The sequence below is a fragment of the Panthera leo genome, chromosome A3, assembly GCF_018350215.1.
Source record: "Panthera leo isolate Ple1 chromosome A3, P.leo_Ple1_pat1.1, whole genome shotgun sequence".
Classification (NCBI taxonomy): domain Eukaryota; kingdom Metazoa; phylum Chordata; class Mammalia; order Carnivora; family Felidae; genus Panthera; species Panthera leo.
In genome coordinates, this window is record NC_056681.1 from 108,570,103 (window position 1) to 108,589,607 (window position 19,505).

The following is a 19,505-nucleotide window of genomic DNA, read 5'->3' on the forward strand; positions in this document are numbered from 1 at the left end:
TCAGTAAGGCTGGGTTTCCTTATGGATTGGTGTGAGACTTGCATATTAAGTTGGTATAATCTACGGGTTGGAGGTAGGTTTTGAGACTTTAAAACATTTTCACCATTACTATGAAATATTTGGAAAGTTTGTATAAGGCCTTCCTTCTGGCTCTTCTCATTCTTCGCAGTGCTCTGCCAATAATATTTCTGCTCTGTAGCTAGCACTGCAGCTCCCCCCTTTGATATTTCTTCTGTCCACTTCCATTCTATCTTAATTTAAAAAATACATTTCTAAAATTTTTTGTTGTTCTATTTTGTCAGTAGACACTTGCAACTGCGCACAAATCTGATTATAAGCTGTATGGTGCTGTGAAAAACTTGCAATTGTTTTCCAAAATGACAGGCAGTGTAAATTATAAAACATAAAATAGTATATGTTAAAGCATTGCCAGCAATAAATAAAAATGGCTTATTTGGAGGAAGTAACCTTGGAAATGAGAGAACTAGGCTGGAGGAGGAAACAATCCACATGGTTAGGAAAGGAAGAGCCACATTTAGGGGAGCATCTGAGGGACAAGGACAATGGAAACACTCAAGTGACTCCTGATCCTAGACAATCTTCCAAGGGTTAAGTCACAGAGGGCAGTTAGGTTGGGCTAGATTTTCCAGTTTCTCTCCTGAAAGATACTGGACCTTTATTTCCTAGGGATCACTCATTCAGCATTGCTGAGTACCTAACTTGTGCCAGGGGTCTGCACAGGAACTGGATTTGCAAAGATGAAAAGAGCAAAGTTCGTCTCCCAGCGTTTCTAGAACACTCTAGGAGGTTAGGTATAAAAGGGCCTTGTTGCAAAAAGAGAAAACAGCAACCAGAAGCTTGGAAGAATCCTCAGGGCTCCACAGAGGAAGTGAGCTGTGGCCTGAAGGGTTTTGATAGGCTTTTGTATGTATCTTTCAAGAATAAATGATAATGTGAAATAAACAGATCATCCCGAAAGGAAAGGGCTGGGAAGAAGCATGGCATATTATATGGGAGATTTAAAACATTTAACTGGAGCAGGAACTTATAGACCAGTCCCTTATAACTGTCAGGAAAGAAGGGTTTAGATGACAAATGAGTGTTAAGTGATCAAACTGACATTCACCCATGTGGAGCGTCTTCTTCTGACTGGCACCTTGCTAAATGGAAATGTGGGCTGCTGTTCTCGAATACCTAGTTAGGGGCGGACAGGGTGCACCCACTTTTATCAGATTTTGCACACCACATAAGGCTTCTTCCTAGAAGGCTACTTTTGATGGTTCCAAACCCTTTCCTCCCCTCAGCCTCTGTAGTTTTAAGGGCTGTGCGAGGTCTATCTGCAGGGATTTTAGAGGTTTTCCTCATTCTCTTCGGAAGAGAAGTAATAAAAGCATTTAAATTAGCGGGAGGGCGGTTAACACCCGCAGCCCTGGCTTCACTGCACGCCTCGTCACCACCCGGGTTCACTCAGCGCCTGGCTTCGGGGAGCCGAACAACGTTAACGGCCGCCGGGCAGCAACGGCTCCCGGACAGCGCGCTGCGGACGTCGCGCGCTCGGGACTGGCAGGCCAGCGGCGAGTTCACACGGCGCAGGGAGAGGGGGCGAGGCCGAGCCGTGGGCGGCACTTGACGAACAGCCCTTGCAACCAATTGGAAGCCTGGTCGACTTTTCCCCCTGCCAATAGGGAGCGGGACCCAGGCTAAGGGGCGCTTCCCGCGGGCTGCGGCTGGATTCGATCCTGCGCGGCGGCAGCTAAGGCGGGGGCGGAGGCTCGGCCTGGGCGGCGGGGAGCGGATTAGGGGAGGAGGGAAGACCGGAAGCCACAGTCGCGTCCCCATCCTTAGATTCGCTCCCCCGGGCTGGGAGCGAAGACGGAGGAGGAGGAGGGAGAGGCTGAATGTTGGCTCCGTAATAAAGGGGAGCGGCCGCTCCGGAGCCTCCTCCCGGGGCGCCCCCTCATCCCGCCCGATCTCTGCACCCCCACTGGCTCCTGGGCGCCTGGCCCCCGCGGACGGCCCGGCAGCGCAGACCTTCGCTGAAGAGACGCGGCCAGTGGCGGGGACTGGCCGGCGGCGTCCGAGGCCCGCGCCCCGCCGCCACCCCCACCCGCTTGCCCGCCGGTCCCTCCGGCCGCCGCCATGTCCTCCTCCTCATCCTCTCCCAGGGAGGCGTACGAGGAGGACCGCGAGTACGAGAGCCAGGCCAAGCGCCTTAAGACCGAGGAGGGGGAGATCGACTACTCGGCTGAGGAAGGCGAGAACCGCCGGGAAGCGACGCCCCGGGGCGGGGGCGATGGCGGCGGCGGCGGCCGGAGCTTCTCACAGCCGGTAACAAAGCGCGGCGCCCTGTCCGCTGTGCCTGGCGGCTCCCTGGGAAGCAGGGCCGAGCGGCGGGGACTCGGCCCCGGGGCCTTCCGCGCGCCTCGTTGCCCTCTGCTGCTGCGCTGACCGCGTCGGGAAGCGCCGGCTCTTTCTTCTCTTCGGGGTTTTTATTCTTTGCCCTACCTGTTTCCCGCATCCCGACCGCGAACCCGGCTCCGGCCTGGCTGCAGGCCCCGCGTGCGAGTCGTCTGCCGGCCCTGAACTTGGGGAGGGTAGCCCGGCGGGGGCGGCGGGGCGGCGTTGCTTCCGCTCCCGGGGGGCTTCGGTGCGCGATAAGCTCTTTGTTAGTTCAACTCCGGCTGCTGGCCGGCGTCGGGACGCCCGGCTCCCTTCTGCCCCTGTGCCCGCAGCATCTGCGCGCTGGTCACGGCCGCAGGATGGTTGTTGCGTCGGTTCCGCCGGGGTCTCTCTTCACCTGGGTCCTGAGCAGAGCCGTAACTGAATGACAAATTACGCTCTGGAGCTCACACCCTAGTTCGCCTGGAGGTCTAATTTCAAAATTTTTACTCTTGGCAGGCATGGTGCGCATGCTTTGCTACCCAGTTTTAGGATTATTGCTCAGTACAGATCTTAGCTCTTCGGTCAAAAAAACAAGTGTTGGTAGGTGTTAACACCACCCTTATTTTCAAGTAAAACAAATCTTAAAATCACCACAGTTCGTGGACGGTTTATTCCAAATTTGCCCCACGAAAGGAAGGACTGAGCTCGGAATTGGATTAAACACACCTTCCTAGATTCTTGTTGCTCTTATCAGAAACGTTAGCTGGAGGCAGAAGGAATGTGAAAATCGTCTTATCCGCAGCAAGTAGTAACTCAGCTTCAGTTGCATGGAGACTTTAAGGAAACAAAGCAAAGCAAAAGTCTTTGCCCTTTTTTGGTGTACTTAATATGTGTTAGCGGTTTAGATGTCTTTTAAACATTTGACACATTTTAATTGATTTTTTGAAAGGAGACTTTTCCTGAAATTTAAGAAAATGTACACATATATTCTATTAAAATGTTTTTCACCCTTTATAAGAGGCCAATGATAAACTTTTTAGGTATTTGAATTTTTAAAAAATATTTATCTTGAGATACAGGGTGGGGGGGGGAGGGGCAGAGAGAGGGAGAGAGAGAATCCCAAACAAACCCGAGGGATGACGATCCGATCGGAGCTGAAATCTAGACTCTGGTGCCCAACCGGCTGAGCCACCCAGTGCCCCTAGCTGTTTGAATTTTTATATAAAAAAAATTATGGTCAGTAGTTACCAACATTAGTTTCCCAATTTGAAACTGTGACATAGGTTTCAACACATTAGAAAAAAGGAACTTTTTCTTCTTCTAAGTTAATGTTTCCTTATAGCTAGATATGTATGACTTGATTTTTGTGCCTAGGTATTTGGCATACTCCAAATGTATCTTGGGCTTGTGCATTAAAAAATGCATGTCTTCTAAATGTTTCAGTTCAAAGCCAATTCCATTGTGGAAGTTTGGAAACAGGAATATTGTAACTGATCTTTTAGAAGGGTCAGTGTATTTCTTTTGCCACAAGTCTTGAGTTTTTTGTGCAATAGCATGAAATGTCTTAAGTGTGTTGGAAAGATACCTAAATTCTTTAATGAAAAAAAATCTTTTTTGAGAAACAGATTAAACATTAAGGCAATAGATTATTTTGCATGTTGGGAAGAAAATAATATATACTTAATATATCCAAAGTGAATGGTATCTGGCAGTGGAAATAGTACTTGTCAGGGCTTGGGGAGAGTCAGGAGTCCTAGCTCGCATATGATCTGTGTGCCTTTGGGAAAGTCAATTCACCCCTAGTCTTGAGTTCTTTTAGTATAAAAGTTGAGCCTTTCTATACCTGAAGTTATAATTCAGTGATTAATGTAATGCAGCTTTTAAATTACCCAGACAGGATCTAATAAATGCAGATTGAGTTATAAATTTTAATTTTTGTTTATTTACTGCTATTTTGTTTCTCAGAGTGTGAATTGCTTTTAACAGTAGGAGCAGTGCTGCACTGTGAAATCTAATGAAGGCTTATTTTTCCTGTGTTTAAACCTTTTTCTTCATGCGATTTTTGGTACTATTTTGAAATTATTGCAACTATGGAAACCTGTACATAATAAAATTTTATTAGGATAGGCATTCCCTGGATAAAAGTTTAACGTCTAGTGCGTCATCAGCCAGAAGTATGGTAATTTATCTAACTGAAATGGTTTTGGCTCAACCTCAGTTGTCCTACAGTCCAGCCAGAGAAGAAATACTTTGTGGTCAAACTGTTAAATAACAGCAAATGCAGATTAGGTACAATGATGGGCAATCTTTTCAACTCAGTTGGAGGTTTGTCAAGTGCAAAGTAAGTCTTCAAGGATTTACATTATTTAGCTTTTGATAATTAAGCTTCCATGAGTGCTTTAATCTATTTAATCTAATCTATTAATTTAATCTATTAATTAGATGTAAAGAGGAAAGAAAGTATTTAAGAAAAGCCATGTTTCTACAAATGCTCCTAAGTTAAAGATGAATTGATCGCTGTGAATGATCATGATGTGTTAAGGTGTATAGAGAAGTGAGTTAGTAGTTCAGATATGAGAAATAAGACACTCTTCAAATTTATGTCTTCTGGTACTTAGTTTGAAGACCAGAAATTCCTAGAGTGTTTCAGATTCACTGTGCTGCATTGTTGAACAAAGCTGGATTATGAAAGTGTGTGCTGTGTATTATAAGTTACTTTATTCTTGTGGAGTAAGTGGTGGTCTTAAATTTAGAAGTCATGACCTTCAACCTTCAAGATCATATGAATAGTAAATTTCTATATCTGTTTATTTTTTAGAAAGCAGCTTGACTTCAAATATTAGGGCTCTACTTGGTGAAACCAACTGAAGAATTAAATTGAGAGGTTACCTAGAAAGATCTGCTTATATAAAGATTGATATCGATAAAAATTTATGGAATGCTAATTCATTTTGGAGACTTTCAAGTTTTTTTTTTTTTTTTTTTTTTTTTTTTACTGTCTTCTGCTAGTGAGTAAACAGGCAAATCAGATTGTTAAAGTGGCTTGTTTGCTGATGAGATGAAAATATAAGTTTCTCAATGTTTAATAAATAGACTTGTAAGATGGCAAAATGTCATGATAAAAACGTAGATCCTAGGATTTCTTAGCGATATATATTATGTGGAGGAGCTAGTTTGAATTTAAGATACACTATTATACTTTAAGGATCTGAATTACAGAGATGTATAGGAATATTAATGATGGTTTATTAGATGAATACGGGATGGGGGATAAGGTGAGGTCACTTTGTTAGCTTAGTTCCCACAGGAAAAGTTTAGAGGCTGACAGTGAGCATAGTAAATACACCCTGGGGAATGAAAAAGCTAAAGGATGTGTGTGCCCTGGAGGTAAGCGCCAGAGTTTTAATTTTTAAGGCTTCTATAGCAATAAATGTCCTCTGTCTCTAGCTATGCTGCTGTTGTGAGGATTTTCAGGCCTTGTATTAGGAAAGAAGAGAAAGGTAGTAGGTTTTGTTATCTTTTGGTTTTAACAAGTGACTACATTTCTTCGTGTTAGTACATACAATGAAAAGAGCTTTTTAATGGACCTATAAGCCCAACCAAGGCAGGTGTTTTGGTTCTGCTACCAACAACATGCTTTGTGACGTAACCTCTCTGGAACTCAACCATCATGAGGAGGTTGGATCAGATGATCACTGTGATCTCTTAATTCATCAAAAAACAATACTTGAGCCCCTTTTATGTGCCAGGTGCTGTTGTCTGTGATGGGGTTATAAAAGTAAAGAAAAAAAAAATTCCAGGGGTGCCGAGGTGTTTCAGTTGGTTAAGCGTTGGTCTCTTGATTTCGGCTCCAGTCATGATCTCACAGTTTGTAGATTTGAGCCCCAAGTTGGGCTCTGCGCTGATGGTGCAGAGCCTGGTTGAGATTCTCTCTCTCTCTCTCTCTCTCTCTCTCTCTCTCTCTGCCTCTTCCTGGCTTGAGTTCTCTTTTTCTTTTTCTGAAAATAAATTAATTTTAAAAATTCCATATCTAAAAATCTGTGACTCTACGTCATTTAATGCCTTTTTTTTTTTTTTTTTTTTTTTTTTGCCTCTGAAATTGAATACACCTTTCAAAGCTTGTAGTTTCAGCCACAGCAACAATTCAGGTGAGCTTAAGCAAAACAAAAAGTTGGCCCGCGTAACTGAGAAAGCTAAGTTGTGGTCGCGGTTTCAGGCATGGCTGGATCTAGGGATTTAGATGATGTCACTGAAACTTGATTCTATATGCTCTATTTCCTCCATGTAGCTATAAAACTAGACTTGCAATTTTTATAGCTAGCAAATAGAGAATACTCTTCTCCTCTCCCCAGTGTCCATATTTATCCCTTCTGATCAACACTTTTTAGCTTCCCTAGCCCTGCAGCTAATCACTGGGCTACTTCTGAAGTTGGATAGGCATGATTGTGTGATTGAAAATACCAGTGGAGGGGCGCCTGGGTGGCTCAGTCGGTTAAGCGTCCGACTTCGGCTCAGGTCATGATCTCACGGTCTGTGGGTTCGAGCCCCGTGTCGGGCTCTGTGCTGACAGCTCAGAGCCTGGAGCCTGTTTCAGATTCTGTGTCTCCCTCTCTCTCTGACCCTCCCCCATTCATGCTCTGTCTCTCTCTGTCTCAAAAATAAATAAACATTAAAAAAAAAAATTAAAAAAGAAAAAGAAAATACCAGTGGAATAATACAGAGTTCAGGGTTGTGTATGTGTTTAACCAGAAGAAGGGGGAAGGAGATCTGGGTAGGCAAAACCAGATAATCCCTGCTGCATGAGTAAAAAAGTAAAGGTTATTTTTTAAAAAGTTATTTGAATGGTATGGCTGTTCTTTTTAATTTTGTTGTGTTATGGGATCAAGTGTACCTGAAAACTTAGATAAGAAAATGAAAGGGTTTCTCATATTTTGGATCTGGTGTATTGTTTCTTTAAAAAAAGAAAGACGAAGAGATGTGATTGTTTAGTTTAATTTAGTAAGAAAAATTATGTAGTTAACTCTAAGCATAGAGTGGGTTAAAAGATATTTTCAGCTGTCCCTTAAAACTCCTTTTTCCTTGGTCTATATGCAGTATCCAAAGTAAAAGGGAAAACCTTAAATACCTAGAAATACTGTATTCATTTTTTTGTATAATATTGATAAATTCTTTTTTTTTTTTAATGTTGATGAATTCTAATGCATCCAGAGAATGATTACTAGAATAGAAAAAGAAACTTGAAATCACATTATAAGAGGAATGACAAGAATGGTGGTGGGGCAAGGGGGATATTTAGCCTCTAGGGTATATTTAGGTGTGGTTTGAGAAATCATTACAAATAATTGGAGGTTTGTCATGTAGAAGAGGGAAATGTAGATAAGGGTAAGGGTGCCATTTAATATTTCTTTTTTTTTTTTTTAATGTTTTTATTACTTATTTTTGAGACAGAGACAGAGCATGAGCAGGGGAGGGGCAGAGAGAGGGAGACACAGAATCTGGGGCAGGCTCCAGGCTCTGAGCTGTCAGCACAGAGCCCGATGCGGGGCTCGAACTCACGGACCGTGAGATCATGACCTGAGGATGCTCAACCGGCTGAGCCACCCAGGTGCCCCAATATTTCTTGAACCCTTAATAACTCCATCTTGCACTGTACTAGACACTTTATTTTTGTTCCATTTAGTGTAATCTTACATGATAAGGATTTTTTTTTTTTAATAGTGAAACTGAGGCTCAAAAAGGCAATTAGCTCAAGATCACTGGAGCCAGTGAACATCCAAAGATTCAAACACTGGTCTGACTTCAAAGACCATTTTGGATACAAAGCTACAAGGAGACAGATTTGGATACATACGAAGAATTTTCTAAAAATATAATGGATTGTCTCATGAGTAGTATGTTTCCTGTCACTGGAAGTGTTTAAGGAGAAGCTGGATAAGCACTTGGCAGTAGTTCTGTGTCTGGTGTTGGGGGATGAATGATTGAACTTGAGTTTGGTCTTTTTTATAATTCTGAGAGGGCAGAAGAAGGTTGTTCAGTTGCTGTTGAGCAAGTGTTATGCTGTTAAGCATGTGTTGGGCATGGAGATGTTGGGAAAACAAAAAAGCCTAATAAGGACATTGTGCCTGGCCTTTGCCAGTTTACATTTATTTTACTATGTGAAGAGGCGTTAACGGGCCCATCTCATTCCTCTCAGAAGCTTCACTTATACTCTCCTGAGCTTCCCTTCTTTTCAGTAGCGCTCAGTCTTCAATCTGCAATAGTCAAAATTAGCACTGAAAATTGGTATTATTGGAGTTTGTTCTTGAGATAACTTTTAAGGGGCTGAGAGTTTGGAATGGTATGACTAGACTGGTCGGTAGTCTGCCCAAGGGACCAAATAATGCCTCCATTATAGTTGACAGAGTTTGCCCAAAGAAGGACTAGGGTAACTAAAAAAAAAAAAAAAAAAAAAAAAAGTGTATATAAATTGCAGGCATGTCTTCGTTTGCTGGGTGCTTATTTGGAATACTGTTTTTAGTCTGACAAGTAATGGACATAAATAGATGAAGAGGGAACCTAGAAATGGAAGGACTTTGGGCTTCTGTATGAGAAAGGATTAAAAAAAAAAAAACTTTGTTGAACTGGAGAAGACATGATCAAAGTGTTAATATATGACAATGGGGCAAACAATACTCATTTATTCACCAATTTCAGACTCAGATACATAGTATGATGCTTAAAAGAGGTAACTTTAGGGTAGGTAAAAGAAGCTGTACAGATTGCAGATTTCTTACCACCAGTATAAAGCATAAGTAGAGATAAGAAAATACTGATTTAAGAAAAGTTTTAGTATTGGGGGAAAAGGGGGGTTGTGAAAATATTGTTTGAAAAGATACCATTAATATATCAGTTTTATATTTGGAAACATCCCTAGGGTTTTTTTCTTTTTTTGTGGTCCCTCAGATGTGACTCCTTCAGGTTTTTGTTTTTTTTTTCTTTATTTAAACTACAGATGGGAAAATTTTAAGTTCAAGAAAAGGGGACATAATGTAAAGATTAGAGAAATCTCTATGAATGGCAGATGAATTGAGTGGAAATAGGGAAATACAGTGGATACAGGGTATGTTTTCTGCCTTGAGGTTGAGATAATCATATCTTCCCCTAAGTACCATATTGTTTGCATTTAATAAGTTCCTACTTCTGAAGAATGACTTTAAGTCTGGAGCTATTCCAATTTAGGAAATGTAATTAAATAATAATATATTAAAATCAGATATTTTTGAGGGATTTTAAAATTGGTCCTGAGATCCATTTCTTTGTGAGAAGACCAATTTGAAAAATAGTCATATTTTTTTTAGCATTATATTCAAGACAGTGGCTATCCATGATGGGAAGGGAGGTAGGAGATGTATTCAACTGTTGGGTAGTGTTTTATTTATTAAAGTGGTTGGTGAGTTAATGACTATTTATATTGTTCCTCATACCTTATTATAGGCCTTAAATACATAATAAAATAATTTCCCAACTTTTTATTCTGAGAAATATTCAATTACATATGCCCTTCACCTAGATTCAGCAGTTTTTAACATTTTGCCATTTGGGATTTTATCTCCATATGTGTATATCTATATTTATATACATTTTTTCACCTAAACTGTGAAAGTTGGAGACATGATGACAGTCCATCTTTAAATGATCCCAGCTTTCCTAAGAATAAGGATATTCTTATCACATAAACATTACTATTATTATAATGTTACCTAAGGCAATAAGTAGTTCTATTACATAATATAAAATCCTATCTCTATTTAAATTTCTCCATTTGTCTCTAAAACATATTTCATAGTAGTTTTTATCCATTATAAAATGAAGACTCAAATAATGCCTTTGTTGTCTCTCTCTTTTTTAAAAATGTTTATTTTTGAGAGAGCACGAGCAGGAGAGGTACGGAGAGAGGCGGGGATAGAGGATCTGAAGCCAGCTCATTGCTGACAGCAAAGAGCCCCATGCAGGGCTTGAACTCACTAAGGGTGAGATTATGACCTGAGTTGAAGTCCTTCGCTCAACCGACTGAGCCACCTAGTCACCCCTGTTGTCTCTTTTTAGCTAACCTGAAATCCTCCTTCCACTATTTTTTTATAGTAGCTTTTTGAATAGTCTTGGCCAGTGAAGTTTTCTTTTGCACTTTTACCTTTGCCAGCAGATTTCTAGGGATCAACTGAGAGGACTGTCTTATTTCTTGACTTCTGTTGTTGTCTGATTATTTTTAGAGTAAAATTTGTTATTTATACTTTAAATATATTTAAATATATGCTCTACATTAGGTTTTAGCTATGATTTAGAACTCTTGTATAGTTGTCCATTTATGCTTAGTAGTTTAATGATGACAGTGCACATTTGGTTGTTGAGTTTCATTTAGGGAAAGAGTCTCATTTGTTAAGGTTGTAATAGTGTTGGGTTACATAGTGTACAATCAGAATGATTTATTTCAAACTTAGTGGCATGTAATGAATATCTGCTTGACTCAGCATAAGCAATTCAAATGAAATTCCAAGTATTGGATTAATATTTGCAGAGGACTAAATTTATTTGTTGAATTTGACGATAGTATAAGAGAGTAGTCCCATGGTTACTTTATATTTTTAAATCAACTCTTTAAACTGTGACATAACATTTTTATTGGCAGTGCACAGGACTGTTATATTTTTCTAACAGTCTTTATAATATTATAAAGAGAAATTGGTGAGTCTTTTAAAATAGCCATAAAGACATTTAATTTTCTTAAAATAATTCTTAAGTTTTAATGATAAAACATTTATGCTTTTAGATTAGTCTCTTTGTAGGAGAAAAAACTTTTCATTTAATAGATTTTGAGTGTGTGTGTGTGTGTGTGTGTGTGTGTGTGTGTGGATCGTATATGGAAGTCATTTCTGAAGTGATGCAAGAGAGGTGCCCAGTGGCTAGTTGTAAAATACAGATTTTTGTCTTAATAAAACTTCAGGGGAGCCTGCGTGGCTTAGTTGGTTAAGTATCCAACTCTTGATCTCAGCAGGTCTTGATCTTAGGGTCATGAGTTTGGGCCCCGAATTGGGCTCCACACTGGGCATGGAGCCTACTTTAAAAAAAAAAAAAAAAAAATAGAACTTGGAAAAAAAAAAGAACTTGAATAAGTAAATGACAGAGCCATTTTCACGGTCAAAATAATTCTCATACATAGTCCATATCATACATAGTCCATATACGTGTATTTTAAAACTACCTCCTGGGTGTACTCAAAAGATACAGAGTATTCCAGAGAAGCCCAGGAAGGCTTGCATTTTTGAGCACTACTTGTTCATCAACAAAGATGGTACCTTGTACAAATTTAAGCTGTCAAGTGTGCTGCTTAAGTAAGCACAGTAGCTTTAAGTTAGTGTGGAACGAGATAACCAATTAAACAAGGACAAAAGATGATATAAAGTTTGTAATCTTTGTATTAAAGAAACATTTTAAATTGGGTTTTTTTTTTGTTCATTTGGACTACTTGAGATTTTGATATTTTGTAATGAAATTATCAGTATACGATATAATTCCAGTCATAACATACTCTGCATCTGTTGAAATTTTTTCTGAGATTTTATTGCAGTTGAAATAAGTTATTAATTTATGTTGTACTTCTTTTTATTTATTTTGAGAGAGAGTGTGCGTGCACAATGGGGGAGGTGCGGAGAGAGAGGGACAGAGAGAATCCCAAGCAGGCTGTGCACCTTCAGCACAGAGCCTGACGCGGGGCCCAAACCCCACACTGTGAGATCATAAGCTGAGCTGAAACCAAGAGCTAGCCCTGAGCTATCTAGGCACCCCTATGTTGTACTTCTTATTAAGAGAAAATACCCCCTTCTAAGAAATCAAAATTTTCATGCCTAACAATCGATGATTTTTTTTCTCAGGTCCTTTTGCTAACTTGTGAATGCAGTTTGGTTTGGAATTTTTTTTGATGTTTGCTTTTTAATGCAGAATTGAATCTACTATAGATGCAATTTAGACCTTTAAAATTTTTAACTAGAAATTATTTTCTTTTGCTAGGAGGCAGGTGGAAGTCATCATAAAGTTTCTGTTTCACCTGTTGTCCATGTTCGAGGACTCTGTGAATCTGTGGTGGAAGCAGACCTTGTGGAGGCCCTGGAGAAATTTGGGACAATATGGTAAGGACCCTAGGGACTTCATGCAGATTGAAAACAGTATAGTAAAACAAGCCTTGCTTGCTTGCTATAATATAAGCTTTGATGTTTGACCATAGTATATATTAAGTTTGCCTGTGACAGTATTTCTTTAGAACCTTTTAAGCCTCTTATTTTTTTCCTTCCTGGGATGATGCAGAGATGTATTTTTGTGGATCCATGATCACCTATCACTCCCCAGCCAGGCTATATGCAAAATGGGTAATTTCATCTTTTATCTGACTTTCAAAATGAGTCCATGACTCCTTGTTAAACACTGCTTTCATGTTTGAATGAGTTTACGCCCTTCATCTTTAGAGTTTCAGGTAGCAGTACTTAAATACTGATTTGCTGTTGTTTATTTTGGAATGTTTAAGAATTAATTGGCAACTAAAAGTGAGTAGATGAAGGGTAGGCATTATTTGCCTTAGGTGTGTGCTGCCAGGAGTTCTTCTGCAGATCATGAGAAGTAAGTGTTTTATCCTAGTTTCTTTTTGTGTTTTGTATTCACTCAGTCTCCTCCTTTCTCTTCCATAGTTAGCGTATGCTTAAGAATATTGACTCAAATGAAAATATAATCAGAAAAGTGAATGTACTGCCAAAAATAGACACTCAAAAATTCTTTCTAAATTATTTTTGGAGTATGCCTGGCTGTTGTTCTCTTATTAGTATGGATAGTGTAGAGTTGATTTTATTTTATTTTTTCCTTGGTGAATACGTTGGTTAGAGGCATCAGAGACACAGTCCAAGTCAAAATACATAAACAGGGGAGAGATTTCAGTGTATTTGCTGAGATAACTTGATTGCTTCAATTTTATGGAAATTTATGTGGAGTTTTGGGTATTGAAAGGATGCATAAATAGATGGTGAGAGAGTGAGCAGAGATGTCCAACAGAAAGGAATCATTGCCTCAAAGGAATAGTAGAGTTAGGTGACACCTTCCATCATGGCATCTTCTTTAATTTCTTTGATGATCTTACAGAGAGGTAGGTGACGTGGCAAACCTGTTATCCTCAACTTATGCACCTTAGAGACCACTGTTACGTATTGTTTATTATTGGATGTACAGATTGGCGGTCCACATGGGCAAAGGAAAGTCCGTTTCTTGAAATGTCATTCAGATGACTACATCCCTATTTAGTCATTTGAAGAGGATATTGGAAATTAAGTTTGTCGGGAACATTATATATTGAAGCAAACTTAGACCTTATTTAGATTTGCACGTTGGTACTAGACTAACCCCGTGGGTTGCAGTGTCCTATGGGATTAGAAAGAGATGGTTATTTCTGGTTTATTTTTTATTTGGTAATTTTATTTTAGGCTTTTAAAGTGATTTCTTTAAAGCCAAGAGATACTGGAGTCCTGTCAGAAAACAGGTCGACGAGCAAATACTGGTGGGAACTTTAGAGCAATCATAACTATATTGACATTTTTATGTTAATTATGACACAAGATTTGAATGTTCGGCTTTAAAGAAATAGAACTATTTGTGGAAGTTGTTGAATTATTTGAATCACTTCTTCTTCTTTTTTTTTTTTTTTAATGTGAATCACTTTTGAGTGGCCTGTATACTTTTTGATATTTAGTCCATGGTAAAGTGTTTTATATGTGAATGTAATTCTGTTAATTTGCATAGTACATCATTCTGCCCTCAGGATTGGTAGTTTTGTGGATAAAAAAGTCGTGAAATAATTGGAACAAATTAGTGTAAAATTAAAAGTTTAATTGGCATAAATATGTGCACTAGGAGTTTTAATTGTGTGAAATGATCTTGAATAAGAGGTGGCTGCTGTTAAAACTGAAAGAACCCTGAACAGCCTCCGGTGAGGAGTAGGTGTTTTGCTTCAAAATGTTGCATTTATAGAACCTTTCTCTGTTTGTTTATTTCTTTAGTGGTGTGTGTGGGATTATAGACATGATATAGAAACTGCTCATGTAAAAAGGTGCGTCACCAAGTTCAACATCGAGTAAGTTTATACCTGAAAACTAGATGCGTAGGAAAGAAGTTGAGGAGAAACTGTAAGATGTTGAGAATGGTTGTGTCAGTCTAATAAAATTCTGTGTATTTGTTGTCTTTATTCTGTAGTATGTTCATCTGTTAGGATCAAAAGAATGTTTAAAAAGATGTACTCTCTCTTCTTCCCTTTTCCCCTTCCATTAAAGGAGAGCATGCTAGGTATAATTAGCTATATTGGTTTAATATTTTAAAACAAACCTTTTGGGACCCAATTTGTATAATAAAATCTTTTGCCTCCTCCAGCTTTTGTTTAAATATTAGTAAATGTGTTTTGAGTTATAAGTCGAAAGCACTGACCCTACCATGTCCCTTAGCCCTTTTATTTTTTTTCTTTGTTACTCTCATATCTTCCTCATTATGCTTTTCAAGATTTCTTAAAAATTACGTGACAGATAATTTAGGTGCATTCTAAAATGTCTGCAACATTCTAATTTTCCCTTCTTTATTTTCATGTGATGCCACTTTTTCACTTCTAAATCTGTGCTTCTAGCTCACTTCTTATTGTAGTTACCATAGGCAGTTTTACTAAGACCAAGTCTATGACAGGTCAATAAAAAATTTAATTTTCAACCTTTATAATTTTCTGTGTTCCAAAGAATCAAAGGGCATTATTAACATACTTACTTGGTAATACTATTTAGCTATTCAACCACCTTACATTTGTGGGAGGAGAATGTTTATTCTTTAATTTCTTTTGTTCTTTTTTTTTTTTAGATTTTTTAATGTTTACTTATTTTTGAGAGAGAGAGACAGAGCACCAGCAGGGGAGGGGCAGAGAGAGAGGGAGACACAGAATCCAAAGAAGGCCCCAGGCTCTGAGCTGTCTGCACAGGGCCTCATGCGGGGCTCGAACCCACAAACGCGAGATCAGGACCTGAGCCGAAGTTGGACACTCGACCAACTGAGTCGCCCAAGTGCCTCCTTCTTTAATTTCTTTAGCATAGTCCTGATTCCAGGGTTTTCTGTTTTTTTGTATGCACGACTTCAGAACTTCATCAAGAAGTTTCTAAAAATAATATTTCTTTCTTGGAATTTATATTTTATATTCATAATTGATAATTCTTTATCTTACTGTTTCAATAGTTTCTTTAAGTTTGAACAATTGTGGGTGGGGAGAGCTAACAAGCCTCATAGACCAACAGATATTGATTGAATGCCTGTTACGTGTCAGCTCTGTTTCTAGATTCTGAGGATATGAAGATGAATGAGGCGAGGCAAGCAGTTTGTATTCAGTAACTATAATCTTGACAACAGTCTTTCACGTTTTATAAATGAGGAAAGGTGAAATTCATAAGAAACTACATACTATGCCAGGCTACAAAGTGGTCTGTTTCTTACTAGTAAATCATTTGCTGCTTTCTAAAGGGTAGCGATAGGTCTAGATGCCTGATTCAGAAATAGTGCTGTCACTGAGTACCTGACCTGATGTTCTTTCTGCAGCCTTCTGCTATTATAAAACCCGTGCTAATTGTATTTTAAAACCTTTTTTAAGGTGCTTGTTCTTATGAATAGAGGACATAATATTTCCCCGACTGTGATCCATGTGCTTTGATTTCTTTCTTCCCTCCCTCTCTTCATTGCTTTCTTTTTCATTTCATGTGTTAAAATATGTTCCTCCCCAAGAGTATACAATGAAATGTAAATAACTTCACCCTCTTTGTTCACAGACAACCATGATTATCATCATCTGCTGAGTATCTTTTCATGGATTCTTTAATATTTAAAAAATATTTTGGAAGAGATTATTTGTGTGAAATTTGGTTGGTTTGCAGTTGTTTCTATGTATATTTTAATTCTTTTGTTTTTAGTAAGATAAGCGAAATTTTATAGTCCTTGGTTATTAGTGTGGGCACTTATTTATTTGGAAAATTCAGTAGAGGTAGGAGTTTCTGTTGTTAAAGGTCCCATCTGCTAACTTTCTGTTCAGTTTTATCTCCGCTGGTTTCTGTATCTAGAGATTTTCTAGTATTGCTTGGGAGTGGCAGCCTGAAGAATAAACAGGGAGGCGTCATTGGTAACTGATAACAGAATTGTGCTTGAGGAAGGCAAAAGATGGAAAACCTTTCTGTCACAGGAGGATAAGCTTTCACATATGAACCATCTGCCTGGTGTACCACAGTTTATAAGAATTAACTAACATTAGGTAGGGGTGCCTGGGTGGCTTAGTCGGTTGATTGTCTGACTTTGGCTCAGGTTGTGATCTCATGGTTTGTGAGTTGGAGCCCCACATCAGGCTCTGTGCTGACAGCATGCTTTGGATCCTTTGTCCTCCTCTCTCTCTGCACCCCCCCCCCCCCCCGAATAAGTAAACTTAAAAAAAAAAAAAGAATTGACTAACATTGAATATAGGTAGTGAAAAATACTAATCTGTATGATTTGACACATTTTTATTAGAGTCTGCCTTTCCTTGATTGAGAATCAGTGTTAACTGAATTTATTATTTCGGTATTCCTTCCCAATCTGCCTTTCAGCTATGTTATGATGATGCCATTTAAACGGCAGGCTCTAGTGGAATTTGAAAACATAGATAGTGCCAAAGAATGTGTGACCTTTGCTGCGGATGAACCTGTGTACATTGCTGGTCAACAGGCTTTTTTCAACTATTCTACGAGCAAAAGGATCACTCGGCCAGGAAATACCGATGATCCATCAGGAGGCAACAAAGTTCTTCTGCTATCAATTCAGAATCCTCTTTATCCAATTACAGTGGTATGTATTTTAGTATGATAAACTAAATTAACAGTGACTTTGAAATTTGCCTTCAGAGTGACTAACCTACAGTTTTCTTCACTGCCATCTAGGTATTTAAAAACAGTGTTTTTTTAAAGAATTTTTAAAATGAATCTTAATTTTGACTGTCATGTTTAATGAACAAAGAAATGGTGAGCACCAAAGGTAAAAAGGTCAGAAGTGCAGTGGTCATAATTAAATAAGCACATTTAAAAATGTTTATTATTCAGCATCAGAGTTAACTCTGTTTCTGGTAAGGAATTAGACTTGTTAGAAGTGATCCAAGAAACTTGTTTCACTCATGTGCCAGTATGTGTGTTAAGAGTGTCTACTAGGTAAGGACAGAATCCCATAGTATATAATAAAATGCATATATTATTATAAGTGGTTTTGAGATAATTTATTAAAAACCTGATTTACTTAAAATTCCCTGTTTAACTCTTTAAAAAAAGTGGTATTAACAGAATTTTTACAAAGGATTCATGTCCTGAACCAGTTAAGTTTTCTACTTCATAATCACATGATGTTTCATAATAAGCTAGTGACAAGGACACTTTATTTTTGTGACGAATAGAATATCACAGTGAGGGAAGCTTCAATTAGAATGATTCGTGGCGCCTGTGTGGCTCAGTCGTTTAAGTGTTTGACTTTGGCTCAGGTCATGATCTCACAGTTCCTGAGTTTGAGCCCCACATCGGGCTCCCTGCTGACAGCTCAGAGCCTGGAGCCTGCTTCAGATTCTGTGTCTCCCTCTCTCTCTCTGTTCCTCCCCCGCTTGCACTCTGTCTCTCTGTCTGTCTTTCAAAAATAAACATTAAAAGAAAATAAAAAGTAAAAATAAAAAAAACAATGATTCTAGTAAAGGGCACGTGGGTGGCTCCTTTGAGCATCTTACTTAGGCCCAGGTCATGATCTTGCAGTTCGTGAGTTCAAGCCCCACATCAGGCTTGCAGAGACCACTATAGATCCTCTGTCCCCTCTCTCTGCCCCTCCCTTGCTTGTGCTCTCTGGGAAAGAAAAAATGATTTCTATATGATACTGGGACATAAACTAAAAAACAAAGCATAAGATACTATTTAAATTTTGTTAGATATTATTTACCTCTGTAATATTTCTAGACTTATTAATAAGCAGTATTAATAGGTGTTTTGGGAGAAAGAATGTTCCTAATCTAGTACAAGTACTCTGCTTTGCTTATTGTTGTATCCCTAGTACCTAATGGTGCCACTGTATAATTGTAGGTGCTCAAGAAATTTGACAGTTGAAGAATTGTTCTTAAGGGGGTTTTTAATTTCTCTCTTACTTAATTTAGGGATCTTGTTTGCTGACATCTAACATTGTATAAATGATCTTTCCTGAGTCTTTCCTCTATAGTCATTGTCCCTTGAAAAATGAATACTGAGTTGATTATTACTACCCCTTAATAAATATTTATTACTGTAATTCAAGTGATTATAATATTAAACATTCCAGAGTCACATTTGGAAAACAAACCATTAATTGATTATAGTTTTGGCTTATTTATTGTGTATTGTCAGATATTATTTTAAGTACCTGTTAAAATAAGAATTGAGGGTTTATTTAGGAGATAAAATAGGTACGAGTCTTTTTGAAATGTTTCATTATAACTTCTCTAATGTTGGGTATATTGTATAGGTGAGGAAGTAATTTTAGAAGGATAACAATTTTTAAAAGTTTAATTAGTAATGAATCAAAATGACATCTTGACAGGTGTCTTTTTAGTAAAAAAAAAAAAAAAGCAGGGTGTAACTTTGTTGTTTTTCCAAGTATAAAATGTGAAGAAATCTTGTATGTGAAGAAATCTTGTTTTCTTTCCTTTATAGGATGTTTTATATACAGTATGCAACCCTGTTGGAAAAGTACAACGTATTGTTATATTCAAGAGAAATGGGATACAAGCAATGGTTGAATATCCTTTGATTGTAAATTTTTTAATTGATGTATATGAATGCTGTGTAATATACGTCTTACTTTTAACTGCTTAATGATATCTGGACAAGTGGTATTTATTCTCTGTTCCTCCCCCAAAATCTATTTGTCTTAGATTTAAAAACTGCAGTGCCCACAGGTAATAACTTGCTACCTAAAACATTCCAGTGCTTCATCTCATAGTGTGCTTTGTCTTTTTAATGGGAGAAGAAATAACATTATTTGATAATATGTACATCTCTACCTTT

At 38.5% G+C, this 19,505-nt stretch overlaps 2 protein-coding genes across 3 annotated transcripts in view; one reads left to right on the forward strand and one right to left on the reverse strand.

The window, feature by feature from the left end:
• Nucleotides 1–2,846, reverse strand: part of GALM (galactose mutarotase) — a 116,061-nt gene extending 113,215 nt beyond the window's left edge. Inside the window, exon 1 of the mRNA XM_042933216.1 lies at nucleotides 2,506–2,846. Coding sequence (XP_042789150.1) covers nucleotides 2,506–2,518 — 13 coding nt within the window. The 5' untranslated portion in view covers nucleotides 2,519–2,846. The remainder of the gene's footprint in view (nucleotides 1–2,505) is intronic.
• HNRNPLL (heterogeneous nuclear ribonucleoprotein L like) overlaps nucleotides 1,749–19,505 on the forward strand; it is a 37,812-nt gene continuing 20,055 nt past the window's right edge. Inside the window, exons 1-4 of one of the 2 annotated variants that reach the window (XM_042933212.1) lie at nucleotides 1,749–2,328; nucleotides 12,427–12,545; nucleotides 17,049–17,286; nucleotides 19,152–19,237. In XM_042933212.1, coding sequence (XP_042789146.1) covers nucleotides 2,140–2,328; nucleotides 12,427–12,545; nucleotides 17,049–17,286; nucleotides 19,152–19,237 — 632 coding nt within the window. In that variant the 5' untranslated portion in view covers nucleotides 1,749–2,139. The remainder of the gene's footprint in view (nucleotides 2,329–12,426; nucleotides 12,546–17,048; nucleotides 17,287–19,151; nucleotides 19,238–19,505) is intronic. The other variant, XM_042933214.1, reaches the window with a different exon arrangement.